The 19,858-nt window shown below is 41.0% G+C and overlaps 1 protein-coding gene across 8 annotated transcripts in view; it reads left to right on the plus strand.

Moving 5' to 3' along the window:
- The window catches only part of LOC120737653 (partitioning defective 3 homolog), a 242,640-nt gene that overhangs the window by 150,000 nt on the left and 72,782 nt on the right, over positions 1 to 19,858 (plus strand). For 6 of the 8 annotated variants that reach the window (XM_040038476.1, XM_040038478.1, XM_040038481.1 and 3 more), the window contains 5 exons: positions 6,690 to 6,876; positions 8,406 to 8,557; positions 9,583 to 9,627; positions 16,856 to 17,086; positions 18,209 to 18,449. In XM_040038476.1, coding sequence (XP_039894410.1) covers positions 6,690 to 6,876; positions 8,406 to 8,557; positions 9,583 to 9,627; positions 16,856 to 17,086; positions 18,209 to 18,449 — 856 coding nt within the window. The remainder of the gene's footprint in view (positions 1 to 6,689; positions 6,877 to 8,405; positions 8,558 to 9,582; positions 9,628 to 16,855; positions 17,087 to 18,208; positions 18,450 to 19,858) is intronic. The other 2 variants (XM_040038477.1, XM_040038480.1) reach the window with 1 other exon arrangement.

Raw genomic sequence — 19,858 nt, forward strand, 5'->3', positions numbered from 1 at the left:
AAAGCTCGCCTGTTTTAATTTCAAGAAAGAACAAAATGACCCGACCATCTTCCTACATCTTGTCCTTTGCAGTTGTTTATTTGCTTTGAATTCTTCAATTTCTCTTCTGCTGAATCATTGCAAATGAGCCCAAAGGGAAAAGAAAGACACAGAAAATACTTTTAATGTAAATGAATTAAGTAGAAAAACAGTAAGAAGAGTTGAAGTAACTCTTATCTTGTATTTTAAAAAAGTAGCTCTAGGCAAATCTGTCTCATTAATCAATGCAACTTAATCTGAAAGTGTTTTCCATTTATGCAAATCGGTTGACTCTGACACTGTCAGTATATATAAAAGTGTGAGCTATGAGTGACAGAGAAAGCGTTAATAGGTGAAGCTCATCCATGCTGCTACAGTGGCTGCGTTCATCCATGCTTAACAAACAGCAAGCACATAATGAGCGTACAGGGTTGGGAGTGAAAGCACGAGGCAGATTTACAGCAGTTGTCTGCTTAGCAGTGGCAAATGAGATCGCTGTCACTTTGCCGACCAGACAAACTGATGTCTGAATCTTTTGTGAAGCTAGAGTTTATCCTAATGCTTGATGAAGTTAATACATCACTTTGTGTATACAGTTCAAAATCAGCATAATCTGCAGGGGCCTCCAGAATGTACTGACCAGACGTGTTTCAACAGTTGCTGATCTTTAGTTTTGTTGAACGGGAGAAGGCTTTCTAAAGACTGCAAAGAGTCTTTTTCTCTGCCTGAAACACAAAACAAAAAGCAGTAAAGCTGTCAAGGTTGAACTGGAGCATAGAAGAGCTTTCTGCAAACAGTGGGTGGTTAATATGGGACTTTGTTAAACTTTAAAATCGAACCTGGCAGAGGGTCTTTTACAGAAAAAAGAAAATAATACGAATAAACAGTTTTGATTTTTCGGGGGTAGCTATTAGATAGCTACAGAAGTTTCCTGCGTCTTGTTAACTAAGCAAATATTTGAGCATGCTTTGGTTGCAGGTCAGTCTATCTATGTCGAGAGCAAAAACAAAAGAGGGGGGTTTTGAACAGATATTTGTTATCTGCAGTTTGGGTATGCTGAAGCCCTGAAAAACTAGCCGTTGCACTTGGACGCCAAGTCAGTGTACGAGCTGATGGGTTCTCAGGTTGTTACCAGAGTGGCACAGTCGTTGCAGTAATACTTTAAGGATTTTTTTACTCTTTCTTTAAGAAAGAGATTCGATCCAAACAAATGGAAACTAAGCAAACAAAATAATCTTCCAGAATAAAAATCAAAAGTGAAGTTTGGCCTGTTGGTGAGGATGAGATTGTTTGTTAGGTGAAATTAAAGGAAGGCTGTACTAAGAAAAAAAAGATAGAAATTGTTATTAATATCTGCTTTTCTACTGTCAGTCTCCCTTAAATATGATTAAATATTGTCCAAAATGTGGAGCTGCATCCAGTCACAACCTTTACAAGCGAGAGATGGATTTTGTGAAACATGATGAGGCTCAACTTAAATTGAATAATGTCACTGCAGTGCTGCTGTAGTGTTGCAGCTCATGCCCCATCAGTATTTGTGTCTCCCACGTGCTTTTTTTGATCCTCTGTCACGTGTCTTGTTTTTGTAATTTCACTGTGAACTGACTGGGCTAAGCAGGGAATATCTGATATCAAAGCACCGAGAGTGGTCCGTTTGTCCACCAGGATCAGGCACCGCATGCTTGAAACCTCCAAGGCTGGCCTACGAGGGCTGCACACTCTATAATTGCTATGTGTCACAGACACGTGACTCTTTTCTCTGCTTATTAAACACTTAATCAGCCCAGTGGATTTTTTCCCTTGACTGTTTAAGGAGGCATTTCAGCCTCAATATATCATGTAACGTATTCTGAGTCTTCTTTTTGACACGTGGTTTTAAAATCAAGTGGGTTATAAAATTATTTTTTTCATGTACCTGAATCACTAAAGATAAGCAGTTCGGGCTTTTTAGAACATTGCTCTGTGGTTTTGTGAAGATTGGGAGAGGTAGGGAAAGGATTAAATGCTTATATGAACTCTTGTTTAATTTGCCACTGTGGACTCGGCAAAGAGGATAAAGGTCAGCAATCTCAAACTTTAAGCTGGTAGACTCTGCTTTTCTTAGTATTTTCCTCATAAATTTACATTTTAAAGGTATTTTTTTAAAGGGAAATGTGATAAATAAATGTCTTTTGTGTTGTCTATAACTACATTTTTATAGCTCAAGTGTCTAATCTAGGGCTATCTTAAAAATAAGATTTGATGGGGACCATACCTGACACCTGGATTAATTCAATTCCGTTTTATTTATACAGCACTAAATAACAACAGCAGTCACTTTAAGGCGCTTTATATGGTAAGGTAGACCCTACAATAATACATACAGAGAAAGACCCAACAATCATATGACCCCCTATGAGCAAGCGATAGTGGGAAGGAAAAACTCCCACAGCCTCACAGGATGTAACAAACAGGAAGAAACCTCCAGCAGAATCAGTTACATTGATAGGACTCAGTTTGAACTTTATTCCTCTTCACATGAGGTTAGTATGTATATACATCTAATAAACTGTAATAATTATGATTGTTGATCTCAATCCTGTGAAAATCACCCGACAGTAATCTGTAAAGTAAAAACTGCAGTGCAAATTACCCACCTGCTTAAAGTGAGTCTTGCAAAAATCATTAGCTGAACATTTTTCGTGTCATCTGCATCTTTCTTCTCCTTCTTTCTAGCATGAGAATTATAGAGGCTGTGCTGGCAATTATAAATAAACATTGGATGGAGGGCCGATAGTCCGGCCAAACCCATCATAAACATCAGAACTTTTCTCCCAAACAATTGATCTTTCATCCCTGTTCTTAAAGCTATTAAAACTTTTTCAAACATTCATTCCACATCGAATTTTTCCCTTTATTTATGTCTACCTATAAAATGACTGTTTTGGCCCTCAGACCAGGTTTGCTGCAGTAAATGTCAAGTTTTTGATCATGACTTGACTTTAGAAGGTTGGTTCTATAGAACCCTTCTTGTTTGGATTGGAACGGTTTCTTTAATGAAAGTAGCGCTGGTGGAATCTAATGTTTGTCTTATAGAAAGATATTTTAGAGCTTTTTGACACCGTATTTGAGTGAAAGAAGACACCTCCAAGAATATGTCCAAACATGGGCGGAAAAACCCAAACTTTGGACATGGCTTCACACCACTACAACATAGGGTAACAATCGTGGCGTCTTTCTGTGTAATTTGGGTCAACCACCACTTTTAAAGTGCATGTCTGGGAGTTGGACGAGTGCTCTGGCCCGTGCTTACGTTTGTACTGATGGACCAGCTGCAGGATTTGCAACTTTGAGTTGTAGTAACTCTTGATGATTGCACGCGCTAACTTGTCACCCTTTGTACTTGAGTCAATTCCCTGTGAATTAACATAAATGTGGTGATTCGCCAACATAGGCAGCTGTGTTATGACTGATGTGAATACAGTGGAAGGGTCTGGAAAAGCAGATGCACGGCTATGAGCTGCTCCATTGCTGCTAGTCAGGAGCTGTCAGGAAGAGACTAGAATCGGGTCCCAGATGGGAACGCATGTGAACACAAAGTAGAGCTTTGCATGCTCAGCAAACCTTCTTAAGATAAATACAATTGTGTGTCTGTGTGTGTGTGTGTGTGTTTGAGTGCTGGAGGGGTCTTTCACAGTTCCTTGGAATAAGCCTGTTCTTGCGTTGTGAGGGTGCAGCTAAACATAAATCATGCATTAAGCTTTCTTAGAGGAGAACTTGGTTTCGAACATATCAGCTTGAATTTCGGACCGAGTGCACTCTTAGATCGCTTGCTGAAGATGCCAGGGATAAGAGAGCAGCTTAATTATTCCTTCAGGCCAATAGCTTTCAAGGCCCAGCACCCCTGGCAATAACCTCTTTGCTAATTATGCAAATACATTGAGACAAGACAAAATTAAAAGGAGGGAGGGGGGGGAATGCTCTGCATGGCTTTCACCTCATGTTATCCTCCCCTCCTGCTACTTCCAGTTTCATTCAGAAAGTCTTTTGTACCCCCTCCTTCCCTCTTGCCAGTTCCATGTCCCCCTTTTTTCCTTCAAGTATTCAGTAGTTGTATACAAAAAGCATCTAATAATACTGGAGACTCTCCAATGAAATGCTGCCTATTGTTCCACTGCAGCGCTGTCTAAAATTATTACAGCCGTTGGGAACAATAATTTGTGTTTATTGGTTCGATTCTCAGGTGATGTTGGGTGTGTGCTGCGTCCACATGGCACAGCCATTGTCGCTGGCTGTCGGCTGCCCTCGGGTGCTGGCACTAAAACAAAGAAGCTTTTTTTCCCCGTCCTTATACCGAGCAACCGAGTTGACAGATTCATTGGTTTCCTACTCAGTAGCTGCCAGTTGATTGTACTGCAGTGATTCAAACTGTGACATTGATGGGATTCTCAGTGTTGCGCATTGGACTGCTTAGGGAAATGGGATTAAGTGGTTCTGTGAATGCACATGTGTGCGGACGCTTGTGTAAAATGTGTGTGGCTGTGGTCTGAGAGAAAGAAGTGGCCATGCTGTGCTGGAGGACCCGCCCGGACTCCCAGATTCACAGTGAATAACAAACATGCACAGCAGGAGGCGGGGCTGAAAGGAGGGCAAAGACACACACTAAAACCACTAGAACAGTTGTAGTTGTTCAGGGAAGGTTAAGGCCGTGCACTTTGCACACTTCTGCAGATCCAGCACAGCACATTCACACTGAGTGTGAGAGAATTCATGCTTGTACACTAACATCTATATATATTCCTAGAAATGTGTGCATTTATTTCTTATTTTTGCATTTCTTATTGTCTTTTTTCTCCCACTAGTTTTTTAGTCACTACCAAGCACAAGGAGGCTGTAAATATTAACTATTTCATCATTGGCTTCTGAGCTCTCAATTTTGAAACCAGAACCATATTTAGAAGGTGGAGGGCAAAGTAATCAGTTCCTGCTGCTAACCTTGATTTACAAGCAGCTTCCCATACATCACTTACAGATAACTGCTGAAATACTAGAATTTCAATCACCAAAACTGCAGCACAAACATCACTGTAAGTCATATTATTCCTTTAAAATAACACTCTAAATAGGGTTTTGTGTGGCACAAGCTTTACTGCCTTATTATGTTTCCAAAACGGGATTAAAAAGTACGTTGTGCATCCGTCAGTTCACATAAATAAGATGTCACTTTGAAGATTGACCGACAACATTTTAATTGACCTCTACACACAAATTTGCATACTCTAACACACTCAAACCTCCTCATCGCTCCTTTGTTTTCTCCTTTCAGCTCATTTACATCAGGTCATTCACCCATGCTAGCTGGATGAAACAACATGCTGCGGCCCTGCGGTCCCCTCGGTGCCTGGTTAAGAGAAGCAAACAGCAGGCCCGGCTTAGACCTCCTGGTCTCTGACAAACAAACTCCTCCCTAAGCTCAGTACACAAGGCTTTTATGAAGCATTGAAGATACCCTTTTTGATGCCAGTTTCAAAATACAGATTAAAGACAAAGTCATGTGCTGCATATCAATGAGAGTTTTTAAGCTGTGCTTTTCAGAGGCGGAGAAAGGAGACTATTTAATTTTTTTTTTCTGCTTCAACACAGACTTTTTTTAATCTTTATTTGTGAGGGCACAGCTTGAATTAATCATAGTGTTTTGACATAGGAGCACCATTGTGCCTGCTGCCAGACTCCTCTTGGTATAAGCTGATTAGCCAGAAGCCGTTTCACTCACCGTTTTTAAACTTCAAAATATGTTCTGTGGTTTCAAAAGTTACCCGTGTTTCATTGTATTTTGTTGTCCCTTTCCAATTAAACTGTGACTGCAGTCTCACGCTTAATACAGTAGTTGTCTTTTGTCACAAATAAATGAATTCCTGAGGGTTTCTCCAGTCAGCGTGCTCCTTTTTTCAGGTTTCATGATTTTCACCTTGGCGCCAATATAAATCGCGGATGGTGTTTTCTATGTAGGGATTATTCCAATAAAATAAAATCGCTGATGAGACATAGTGTCTTCTCAACTCTCAGGTTCTCCATATTGATAAATCGCTGCAGCACTGACTGATTAGGAAGTGTGGCTCAAATGTTCTCTCTGGAAATAACTCCTGATTTACGCTCGAGCACACTGACGGGGATGCTGTGTGGTTTGTACAGTAGACGGCGGCTGAGTACCAATTCATTTGTTGAGATGTGCACTTGTCTCATACATCTTACTGAACTGTAAGAAGAAGCAAGACTCTAATTGGAGTCGTGTCAATAAAACATATTGTTCTTCATTAGTGAAAGTCATGAGAAATGAAACCAGTCAGAAAGAAGCGGTATAAATGTAAACTGATCTTGTTAGATTGCTTTACTCTGTCACACCGAGCTGTAAGACTTTGTGTTCTGGCGTGTTGATTCTCCGTCCTTTTCTCTCTTATTATTGACTTGAGAAATGCTGCTGTTGCTCTGAGTCTCAAGGACCAACATAACAACTTGGCTTTAACCTTTTCATTTTTTCTACATGTATATTTATGTCTTTGTCAGAGTGGAGACATACAAGTCTTCTTTGTGAAGTTGGGAACACAGAAAACTTTGGATCTGAAGGACCAAAACACATAAACACAGCGATGAAAACACAAGAATAATGAAAAGTATATTTTTGTCCCCTGCAGGAAACTATCAGCTCTCACCGACCGTCAACATGCCGCAGGACGACACCGTGATCATAGAAGATGACCGGCCGCCGCTTCTTCCACCCCACCTTTCCGACCAGTCGTCCTCGAGCTCGCACGATGATGTCGGCTTCGCAGCTGATGTGACTCCACCGTGGACCAAAGAGCTGCCCAATCAGAATCACAGGTAGGCGGAAACTGTCGTTTCTGGTTAACGTACAGTTTAACAGGTTTTCCACAGAGCTACTGTGCCTGTCTAAATCTAACAAAACGGCATATAATATCTGAAAATAATAAGGTTTCTTGGAGAAAAACTTCATATGCAACAGGTTGTTTGTTTTTACAGCTACTTGAGACCTCGCCGTCATGCGGTATCAGGCACTAGATGTTAGCAGCGGGCTCTTTAAGATCTGTAAACTGTGAGATGGTTCCTGTTCATTCGATGCTCTGAACACTTGTTCTGGAAGCTGTTCCTTAAAATTTTACATTATAGCCCAGAGCATCATGTTGCCTCAGTAGCTGGCCTTTTCCCACAGTGCACCCCGATGCAATTTGTGTCTGACAAGAGCAACAGAAAACATTATTGTTCTAACAGATTGCTGCCATTACTTATTTAATGATTTGCCATTCGAAGGGCTGCACTGTACTGAGACCTTCCCGTCTTATTCAGCATGAACTTTTTCAGCAGTTTATTCTGGAGTAGCTCTTCTGTAGCATCAGACTACACGAGCCAGTCTTTGCTAACCAAAACGCTGTCACATGTGCGGCTCCTTGGACCACTTCTGTTGGGCCCAGTTGTCGAGTCTGACCTTTGTCAGAGTCCCTTAAATCCTTATGATTGCTCATTTCCCTGTTGGCTCAACTTCAAGCACTAACTGTTCGCTTGCTGTCTAGTACAGTATATCTCACCCTTTTGTGAGGTGATAATCAGTGTTTTGTCTGTCAGGTGTTTCAGTGTTGTGGATTATCGGTGTGCAGATTGTTTGTTTTTTCCAGCTGATTGCTCTTTGATTGTAAGCAGCGTTTCCTGGAGCAGCTACTTTTCTTTTTCCCCCTACTATCCTCTCAGCCCGATGTCCTTTTCTGCCACAGTGATGATAAGGACATCTTGAGTGTGTCAGTGTGAGAAAGATTAACAGATATTTTTTTCTGTCTGTTTTTGTCTGTTAAGTTTTCCTTCCATTCTACTGCTACCTTTATCTCCTCTTTTACTTTCTTCCATCCAGATAACTCCTTGTCTCCTGCTGTCAGCCTTTCTGCCCTCTCAGTTCTGCTGTTTTTATTTTAGTTCTCACCTTCGTGCTGTCTTCACCAACCCTGTTTCTCTCATTGCCCCAATCTATATTCCACTAGTTCCAGTTGCTCAGCTCCCATACCTTCTTCTCGATTTTTGCCCCGTCCCTCCCCGATGCCCTTCATGTTCATGTTTGAAGGCCTCGAGTTCAAAGAGGACAGCTTCTTTGAATCCTTCTTAACTTATACCATGTTCAGCTTTCTTCTTCCCACTTTTCTTTCTTTCTTTTCTGCTTGTAGAATGTGTTTACTTTCATTTTACATTCCTTTTATATAAAAAAATTATGACAACTATTTCAAAACATTGCTGTTTTTGGAGTAATTGAATCCATTGAAATGATTTTGAACACATATTTGTCTGTGAGGTTTTCCGTGTGTGAGATCAGGTCCAGCTCATCTTAACCTGTCGCACTCTCCATCCAGCTCTGCGGCTCCAGATGAAAATCATCCAGATGGTGCTTTCCAGAGGGAAGGTTTTGGACGCCAGAGCATGTCAGAGAAGCGCACCAAGCAATTTGGAGACGCCTCTCAACTTGAAATCATCAAGACACGCAAGTCCAAGAGCATGGATTTAGGTAGAGTGTTTAAAAACTTTCTGCTTCTCTCCATCACTCAACTTCGACTTAAGAATTCAAGGATTTTCCAGATGCTACAATAATGCCTTTCATATAGACTAAAGCCGTTTGTACACACTCCTCTTTCATATTCATATAGTGCTGATACTTTTTAAAACATAGTCGGCGTGTTGCATCAATCATCTTTGACTCAGAATATCCCGATGAAAGCTTTTTAATCCCATTCACATTAAAATCCAGGTTGTGCTTATAAAGTAATTGTGTTTAGACGTCCTAAAGTTTAGAAATAACCAGTTTAATACCCATTGATACATAAAGTAAAAGCAAATAATCCACGAGGACCCACTATTGTTAATTCTAAAAGAAAATGTGAACAAATTAATAGTAAAGGCATATACAACATGAGTGCTATACCCATGCTTTGTTTGTTGGTGAAGAAAAAGTTGCACATGGCTTATGAAACTTTTTGGTGAAGTCGGTGTTTAAAAGTAATTTTGATCAGTTCAGTAAACCTAGTTAACTAGTTTAACTGGATTTCATTTAACCTTGAGTGCATATCTTTGCATGCTCCTCGCGTTTCACACATGTACCTCGTATTTAAATGTATTCCACCCCCTTTGCCTCTTGGTTTGAAAACACACTCTGCATCTCTCGCCAAAGTCAAGAACTTCACTGTGTTGATTCACCTTGAAATGGCTTCGAACAGTCGCTGATTGCTTTGGCTGCACCAGTCTCTCTGCTCGCACTCTCTATAATCATATCTAATCTTCCCGACCAGATTGCTGCTGTGTGCCATGTTGATATCACAACAAGTCTGATTGCTATCCTCAAACCCTCTTTTCATTTCCCATCTCCCCCCACACCGACCCCACCCCCCTGGTCTCGCATGGCTTCCGATCCTAATTGAGATGAGGCTCGTTCTGATGTTTGCAGCGCTACCTGTATGTTGCATGTGGAATGTCGTGAGCACTAACTGAACCCCAAATGTTTGTATCCCTTCTCTCTTTCCCCCCTTCCTTTAACAGTAGCCGACGAGATTAACCTCACACCTCATCCTGAGACCTACACAGGTAAGGAACGGTGCACTGAAAGGTTGATTTAAAAGCCAAAAAACAAGAACATCTTCATCATATTTTCATTCTTGAGCTGCATCTCAGAAGTGTGGTACTGAAGGGTACAGGTGATACTGTATTTTTCAGACCATTATAAGACGCACTGTCGATGAACGGGTCTGTTTTCACACATAAGGCGCATTAAGTTAAACAAAACAGTCAGATAAGTCAAACTTTAATCAGCTCATTCTTCTTGCTTCCTCCACTTCCGTACCATTGATTCATTAGTGTTGAATTCTCTAGCAGCTGCTCTATTCCCATATTGTTGCAGTATATTAATGACTAACCTCATATTGTGGATGGATTATCTCAGTTTGTTCTCCTGACTGAAGTTTAGTCCGTTTCAAACATCCTGCCGTGGGACTGCATTTTTCCCCAACCATCCGGGACCCTCTTAGCGTTCATCCTCCAGCTTCCCTGCGTTTATGTCATGCTAACATAGCTGTGTTGCTAGCGATCACGTAGCACATCACTATGTACCAGCTAGTCCAACTTCAGTAACCCAACAAATCATCAACATCATCATCATCATTTATTTATATAGCACTTTAAAAACACACCTGGTAGACCAAAGTGCTGTACAATACAAATATAAATATAGTAATAAGATAGCAGAAACCAGACATGAATAACACTTTCCAAGTCACAATTGGAAAGAAAGCGCTTAACCTTCGTTAAACGTCTGAGGTGATAGGATGCTGATTTTACCACCCCGTTTATGTGGTCATCAAAGGTAAGTGCAGAATCAGTTTTTACTCCGAGATTTGTGATCGAACTCTTTAGTTGGGAAGTCAAAGCTGCAAGATCAACATCTTGAGTGTGAGAAAAACGATTTGGGCCAAATAAAATCGCTTCTGTCTTCCGATCATTAAAATTTAAAAGTTTTTTGCCATCCATGCTTTGCTTGACTGCCTTAGTGATGTCAGAGGTCGACTTGGGAGACTATCAGAATGACTAAAAGGTAAATAAAGCTGGCAGTCATCTGCATATAGATGGAATGACACTTTGTTTTCGGAAAATCACGCCAAGAGGCAAAAGGTACAGTGAAAACAATAATGGCCCAAGAATAGATCCCTGTGGCACACCCCAAAGCAGAGGGGCCACAGAGGATGAAGCCGACCACAACTTAACACAAAAGGTCCTATTTAAGAGAGGACTTTAACCACAAAAGTGCCGAACCAGAAATTCCCACACAGTGCTGTAAGCGAAAGATCAGCAAATCGTGATCCGCTGTGTCGAATGCAGCGGTCATGTCCAACAAGACCAGCACTGCATATTTACCACGGTCTGTCGCTATCAGGATGTCATTCATAACTTTTACGAGAGCTTTCTCCGTACTGTGAAATGGCTTAAAGCCGGACTGAAAGATTTCTGACAATTTAGAGTCATTCAAGTAATCCATCAACTGAGTTGGCAGGTCAAGTGTTCGTTTGACTTTGGGACCTGAAGCGGATGGAGTTTTTTGACAGATGTTTGAGCGCCATGTACCACATAAAATCGGTTGGAGGTCTGTAAGCACAACCAGAATCCATACATAAGGCGCACCGGATTATAAAGCGCACTGTTGATTTTTGAGAAAATTAAAGGATTTTAAGTGCACCTCATAGTGCGGAAAATACAGTATTTGGTTTATACGTCATATGAGGCAGTTGTGTTTAATCTTATAAATGTCCTCAAGATGGGTTTTTAGATATAAGTTACTCACATAGTAATGTGTGCTTTCTGGGGAATAGGCTTTCCAAAACTGGAGGAAAAAGAACTGTCTTCATTTGTTATAACAAAAGTTCAAGTTAATGTCCTCCAGCAACAAAGAAGTTTACTCAACTCTGTTAGAAACCAGCTTAGGCCCCACTGATCCAAGTCCTGCATATCATCTTCCCCTTTACTTTTTCTTTTATAAAACAGATCGCAGATTAATTTAGCAACACATTATTCAACCTTCTTGCAAACGATTTAACTGCAGATTAGAGTTGGTTTTATAACTACACCCTTTTTCTTTCTTTTTTTTTTTTTTTTGTACCAGAGAGATCGATTCATAACAGGTACAAGGTAGGAATTGCGCAGGAGCTACAATGACAGCCATTAAATTAAACATTGATCTACAAACATAGATTATGCAGCTTGCTTGCAGGGTTCGTTTTTAAAGTTTACCCACTGCTCGAGTCTTTATGCATTTGTGTAGTGTTCCCCGTGTTTAGTGTTTGGCTCGATCGCTGGCAAGACAAATTTGTCAGTTTGCAAAGTGAAGACTCGTAGCCCTCGCTGCACTTTAAGGTCACTGCTGAACACGGTTGTGAAAGCAGTCGGGTGACTGCAGATTAGATTTTCTCCCGTTTTGCCTCAAATGCCGCTGTTGCGCTAATTATTTTGTGAGCGCGTGGCAGTAGAGGGAGCAGAGAGAAAGCGCTCTGTCCTTGGTTAAGGCAGTGAGCTGACAGCGAGTCATCAGTCACTGTCAAGTCTTGTGTATTTTCGTTGTCGCTTCAACTGAATAAAAGGGTCTGCCTCTGAAATTGGTGACATGGACGGAAGGAAGATGTGCGGAGCAGGAGCGAGAGGGATGAGACTTTAGACTTTGAGAAATAAGATGTTTTGGGGCAGCTCGCAGCAGGTGTGAAAAACAAATAAAAATGCAGATTGATGCCGAGGCCACCATTGTCATTCTTTTATGCAACCTCTTGTGTTTTTTTTTTAACAGCATGTGGGTAACAGTGATTTTGTTCCCAACTTTCAATCATGTTGTGATGGCCTGAGTCAGCGAGGATGGGAGTGCTGCATATTTTATAAGCCGTGTCTGCCAAATGGTGGCAACAGATGAGTCAACTGTACTTGTTGCATAATCTGATAACAGCCAGAAAAGTAACAACTTGGCATCACATCTTAAAATCCATCAAGCTCTCATGCCTAAAATGACAAAATACATTATTCTTAATAGTTTAATAACAGGTTTCTTTAAGTCGCACATATAACTGTTTGATTATGGTTGGGGGGAAACATCAACGTCAAGCTAAAACACTGGTTGATTGAAGCAGGAGGGCTTTAATGTCAGAGTTAGATGCTTTGTACGCACGACTGTCTGTCTCCGCTTCCTAAATGACAGCCAATGCAGCAGAGACCACAAACAGTCAAGACACAGGCTGTTTGAAGCATAGAGAAGGATGCTGTGTAAATGTAAACGTTCAAATCCAGATGTAAGCTCGTTTCGGCAAATGACTTCAGATGACTCCAGAAGAATGCTAGTAGTGACCGATAGTATCCCTTCTTCTAAAAATCCCTTGGATCTGAAAACAGTTTACCATGAAACTGGTTGTGTGGTTACAGTTTAATTACCGTTGGCTTATCTTTTTCCTTTTCACTGAAATTTTGAGATTCTAATTTCAAAGACTAAATGTGCTGAAATGATTATAATCTAATTGTTATTTGGTGTGAAATTCATGAAAAATAAAGTGTTTTTAAAGGCTGGAATCAGATTCCCTTTCCATTCCCCGATTGGTTTGACTAATAGATTCCACCCTGTTTTTTTCTTTAAGTACTCAGTGTTTATTTTTAGCTTGTTGGCCTCTGGTGTCACTTTACCGACTTTTTTTTTCTTTTCCTAATATTTGAACTCTCCTCTAAGTACAAGCGATCCATGGTCCATTTAGCAAAGTCAAAACACGACCATCCTGCTGAAACCAAAGACTCTGACAGCTCCGAGAGGGGATACAGCGGCCCTCCTCTCCTAAGCTGTGATTGACTGAGATGTTTGTTGGCACAGGCCACTGCCACATGTTGGACGAGGACACTCCATTGACGGAGGACAATACTGGACTGTTGGCAGTCTCTGAAACTGCATCCAGATTTCTTGCAGGTCTAAATCTGTGAGAAAGTGACCCCTGCGTGATCTCTGTAAAGTTCACACTACAAGCTCATTTATATGAATTTTGGGAGGTAGGAAAGGTTTCCCAGAGTGAACTATGGGCTATTTTTGAAACATGAGTCAGTGTTTTTGTTGGGGAGTGGGCCTAAACTGTTGTCTCAATATCGTAACACTGACAAAAAAAACCTCTTGCAAAAGAAAAAGCTGGTAACTAAAAACCTGACATGACTGCTGCCTCAATCAACCATTATGCCACCAACTGGGCTCGTGTGGCAATATAATTACAACAGTATAAATGGAAATATAACGATTATCTTAATCTCACTGGTTGCCAGCATGTGAGCAGTCCTCTGTATGACCTGTATGCTTTTTGAGTTGCTGACTGAATAAGACGAAATGTCCTCACCAAGTTACTTAAAAGTCAAGTCTTGTATAAAGCAAAAGTTGTTGTTTTTTTCATGTTTGTGACTAAATGCCATTTGTCAGATCTCCAACTCGGTGTAAACTATTCTTTCTTTTTTTGAAGACTGCCGCTGAAGTGTGACTTTTGTGAATGGCACTGGGCAAAGCCTTTAAATAATGTGGCTGCACAGCGTGAAAAGCCTATCAGGCCGGCTCTCAGTAAGACGTTAAGGGAACAGGACAGGCTGATGAGAATGAATGGGAGGCTGCTAACCCACAAGCTTGTTCATTCTGCATGTATTCAATTTTCCAGCTCTGTCCCCCCCCCTCTCTCTCGCTCACTCTGTCTACAGTTTTTTATTTTGGATTTTTTTTTTTTGGGTCAGTCTCAATGTGAGTAAGCTGCCTGGCAAATATTTTTTGCTTGTTTCCAGACTTGGCGTTTGTGAATATACGACAGCGCTGGCAGGTCATTTTAATATATTACAATACATTTTGCCCAAATTGATTTTGTTTACAGAATGCCAGCAACATTCTGCCTATAAATAACAATCGAAATCTTTGCAGAAGCTTAATGTGACTAAAATAGGTTGAAAGTAATCTCATTCATATATTTGAATGTTTGAAAGAAGGCCCGGTCATATGCTAAAATGTACAGATTCAGTGCTCTGCTTACTGTTACATGTTGACTCGTCTCACTGCTCTGTTTTCGTCATGTCTTTGGCTTTTATTTGTATGTCACTTCCTACTACTCCAAACTTTGTGCTATTCTTTTGTAGCCTATCGTTTTCATTCAGCCTCCCGTGCCGTGACAGCTCGTGCTATTCTGTTAGGATTTGTGTATTTTGCAGCCTCCTCATACACTCTGAAGTGACACCACCCAGGAGATTAGGGGCTATTTCATTTACCTCCCAACCTCCTCACCTTATCTTTTTTCCACATTTATTATTCACCGTACATGTACTGAGCCTGTGAAAGGTGCCATATGGGAGCAAAAATTATACCTGCACCACTGTCTGAATAGTCTTAGTTTAATTAAACTGTCATGTTTCTCCAATTTTGCTGATGGTTATTTTCATTTAGAGCCACATCTCGTAATGAAATTTGTACTCGGTCAGTGGCGTTGTCGCACGTGCACACAGGAGGACCTGCGCACACAATCGATAAGCCTCCCGTCTTAGTGAAACGAGCATGCCAGGTTTGATTACGGTGCATTGTTGTTAGAGGTTATTGCTTATTGTCCCTTAGGAGACCGCTCATCTTCAGGTAAACCAGGTGTTTTAGTCACGCTTCAGTAAAGTAGTAGTTGGACTAATGAATTATTAACTAATTATTACCAAAAGATCAAGAGCTATACTAAAATGTTCATGTTTTATGATGTTTTTATGAAAATATGACATCAGCCTATTATACTGTCAGGGTGTCATATTTAAAACACTGTTATTCAGCTAAAGCTCGCATGACTACAAACAGTTTTTTGTGTTTTTTCCTTGGAGTAAGCCCGTCTTTTGTTGGCGTTAACAAGAAATTAAGCCTTTAATCACACATTGTGGAAAAAGAGACTTAACAGTAGACACGTAACATCAGCTGTCTGTGTATGGTGTTCCTGCAGCCTCTGCATTTCCTCGTCATCATCATACACACACGTGTGTGCGCTGAGGATGCTGCTGTAGAAGCGTTCACCTTGAGGGAATGGTGAAGCTGGCTGGAACAAATCCCAGACTGCAAAAAATAAATAAATAAATAACCCGCGTACGATACACAACAGTACTGCGGCTACATAAAATCAAAGCGGACACACTGGGGAAGAGTCTGAGGTCATAGTTGGACAGCTTTAGTGTGCTGCTGTTGTTAAACATGTGTGACGTTGCTGAGTCAGTGTTTACGGTGGGAAAAACGAACACGCCCATCCTCTACGTCCGTCCTCTGAAGTCATCCTCTCACATAACTCTCCTGTTTTTGTTTCATATCCTTTGCATCATCATTCGCCATCAGTTGTCCTTCGGCATATTTTAAACACAGTTGTCTACTCTTTAAATTTTCCACAACAACTCTGTTACCTTATCTTCTAAAAAAGATTGCCTGGTCAGCAGGATCAGAGGAAACAAGGCAGCATTAGTGACAAAATCCATTCGTGATTGAAGCAAAACAGGACTCATGACTCCTACGTCTAACATAAAAGACATGATGTGGTTGCACATTAGAACAAAAGCCAGCAGCTCACACTCAGCCCTTGTTTGTTTGTTTGAAATCAGCGTTCAAGTTTCCAACAGTTCTGATTACTGTGACCATGCAGTCAAAGTTAATTATAGTATCAGCTCTATGTAGCCACAGTAGCTGCTTAATGTACCACCTCTAATTCCATATTGTTGCAGGGACATTGCCATCAAAAGTAATCCTCTGGGTCATCAGTTCCTCTGATGGCAGGAGTCCACGAACAGTCTTGTGATCACTCCTAAAGCGATAACGTGGCGAGCTGTTTTTTGCTCATGGCTAAAATGTTTTTAGATAGTGGGAGACTGTGAGTCAGCTGCTTGTTGTTTTGAAAGTGTCAAAAAAGCTGCTATGCAGGCATTATACAGATGTGGTACACATGGATAAGTAAAGGATGATGAGAGCTACACTACAAACAGGGCAACATCTTAGCAATAGAGGTGATGTTAGTTTTTAAAAAACATCTTTACCTGTTGTAATAATACAGCTGGCTCCTGAAGAAAAGTTTTTCATTTGTATGAGATGTGTTGCCTGTATGCTAAACTTATATCCTCATATGTCAGCATAGAGATCCATTCTAGTGTATAGTACAATAAACGATACTATAAAGCATTAATGGGGTCGCTTGAAGGCCTCTGCTGTGGATGGAGAGGTCTTGGTCAGAGTCGTTTGTTCATGTCATTCACTCCGTACCGCTATATCCCCCGTCAGGTTCTTCCACAAAAGACGTGGGGCCATCGCTGGGCCTAAAGAAGTCCAGCTCGCTCGAGAGTCTCCAGACAGCAGTAGCAGAGGTAACTCTGAACGGGGACGTCCCCTTCCACAGGCCTCGCCCTCGTATCATCAGGGGGCGGGGCTGTAACGAAAGCTTCAGAGCAGCCATCGACAAATCCTACGACCGACCGGCCGCCACGGAAGAGGACGACGAGGGCATGGAGACATGTAAGGCATCAAATGGTCCATCTTAATGTGACCGTCTTTTCGCAGCATCACAGGTTTGATTCCCACAGTGACCACGCTGTCCCCCTAACCGGGCGGTTCCTTCGCCTACACTGTGTCATGTGAAATGTTATGTGGCATTGCACTGGGTTACTGAAATGATGCCGACTCGCACGAACAGCAACGATGATTCCCAGCAGGGATCATTATTGAAACGGATGAAGTGTCAGCACCTAAAAATTTGAGGTGGCTTTCATGCTTGTGCATGGGAGTGACGGCATTCTGACTAATGCTCAATATCTGGCAGCTGATATTATCACTGCTTGTGGCAATGGCATATGGGTGAGTCAGGATGTAACCTGCACTGTATCAGATATCACAGGGTCACAGTGTCACTAAGGGGCAGCTTATGTGGAGTCGACAGAGGAGCTTCCATCTTTTGGGAAATCTGTTCAAATTTTAAACTGCTATATATAAAAAAACAGCTTTTTAATTTATAGTAAAAGTCAAAATGTCTCAAAACCTCTCAAGCATACATTACTTTTTGAGCAGTGTTAAGTCAATTTAGGTAAAGATTACACAGGGCAACCTGATAAACAATCCTCCTTCTTTGCTTTAGTCTTTTTATTCTGTGTAATCATGAACTAAACAATCCAAATATAAGAACTGAGAATGAGACAGCAGTGTAGCTACTGTATCTTCAATCTGATGTGCTGATTGTCCAATGACTCATTAACGATTCAATAACCGCAGTATTGCAAAAGTATGAAGATTATGTAATTTAGGTAGCGTACCACACCATAGTGTCATAAAACTCTACAAATGTGTCGCCGTTCACCATAAATCTGTGTCTAATAGTCTCTAATGGTTTCTCTCTCGTTTTAGAGCAGAGCTCTTTAAGCACTTGTAATATGTATTTAAATTGTATTAGTCTCTTGGTGCTTAGGAGATATAATTGCGCGTTTATGACTTATAGATTTTCATTTATTAAGGTTATTGATTTTCACATGTGCTACAGTCCATCTTAAAACTTACCTGTTCAATGGTTAACACGGACGCTTTCTCCGTTCCTTTCCAATTTTCTTCCCCTGTCGTCTTCTGTTTTTATCGCTCCCTCCCTTTTAGTGGAGGAGGACACTGAGGAGAGTTCACGGTCGGGGAGAGACTCTGTGTCAACAGTAGCGGACCAGACGCCGCTGTCGATTACCGAAAAGCCACTGGTCAACGGCACAAACCGCACCAAAGAGGAGAAGAAGAAGGACAAAGACAAGGGAGGGAAGGAAAAGAAGAAGCCGGAGGGAGGGAAGGAGAAGGACAAGGGAAAACCTAAGAAGGGGATGTTGAAGGGACTCGGGGACATGTTCAGGTAAAGTTTTAAAACTTTTGAAGAGAGTAGCAGTAACTAATCAAAGACTTTATGGTTTCATTAAATAGCAATCAGAGCTGGAAGCAGACTAGTCCTCATTAAATTTTACAAAGTTCAGTTTAGTTTTAAAGAAATTTCTGTGCATGCAATGTCAATATTTTAATATATGCAAACAGATTTAAGCTCGTGAGCTTATAATGCAACTAGGGTCATCTTATGGACTGAATCTGTGTATGTAGTCAGACACACACTTGCATTTTCTTTGTATTATTTTACTATTTTTACTTTTTTGTTCAACTTTGCCTGAGAACAAATGGCAAAACATAATCGCTCAGTTACGGAGGCCCTGAGAGGCCAAATGGACTGCAACTTAAGAAAACAACAGTAATAAGAAAAACGCTGCAAAAGCACACAAAACACAACGGAAATAGGAAAAAAACAGATTTCCAAAAGCACAAGGGGAGTGTTTCTGGGGAGGCAATAACCTGACGGACCAGTTGCAGGAACCCAAAACTTGTTTGTTTTATCACGATTCATACAATACTGATGACGGATTTTTAAAACAACTTTATTTATCTCCAAGGGGCATTTAAGATAATAGTTAGGCTAACACACTTGCCTCTCATCTTTTCTTTCCACACAAAACCGATAGATCCTCCACTTCTTTTAAGTGTCTCCCAGCATAATTCTTAGCATATTTTGGTTCCTGCAAGTGGTCCGTTGGGTTATTGCCTCCCCAGAAACACTCCCCTTGTGCTTTTGGAAATCTGTTTTTTCCTATTTCCGTTGTGTTTTGTGTGCTTTTGCAGCGTTTTTCTTATTACTGCTGTTTTCTTAAGTTGCAGTCCGTTTGGCCTCTCAGGGCCACCGTACACAGTGTGTTCATATTTTATCTTGAGATGTTGTAACTTGTGTCTTGCCTTGTGTAGCAGACAAATCCGCCTCCAACGTGTGCGCTTGTCCCCTTAATAAAAGCACGACGGCAGCAGATGATTTTCATTTGGGTGTAAAAACGTCATGTCTTTGAGGGTTGCTGTGTCCTGTACCCCGCCTCCGTAACTTTTTAAGAGTGGGAAAAAGAGAGAATCAATATCGGTTCAATATCTGATGTTCAATATCAGAGCTCGTGTCAAAGCCTCAGTGATCGATGCTGTGAACAGTTGATACCGCCTCATTAAGTGAGCTTTGTGTTCTGTCTGCCTGCGTGAAGAGCAAGAACCTTAAATCAGTCATTATAGGTCTAAACATGGACAAACTGAACTTTGTTTTTTTTATTGTTGTTTTTTTAGACAGATGTAACATTTCGCCTCATTTTTGGAACTCTTGGTAGAACAGAAAGACCTGCATAATGGAGACGATTGACAAGCCTGTTATACAACCGTGGCACTGCTAAATAGTGTGAGGAAACC

This window comes from Simochromis diagramma, unplaced genomic scaffold, assembly GCF_900408965.1.
Source record: "Simochromis diagramma unplaced genomic scaffold, fSimDia1.1 OVJJ01000247.1, whole genome shotgun sequence".
NCBI classification, from domain to species: domain Eukaryota; kingdom Metazoa; phylum Chordata; class Actinopteri; order Cichliformes; family Cichlidae; genus Simochromis; species Simochromis diagramma.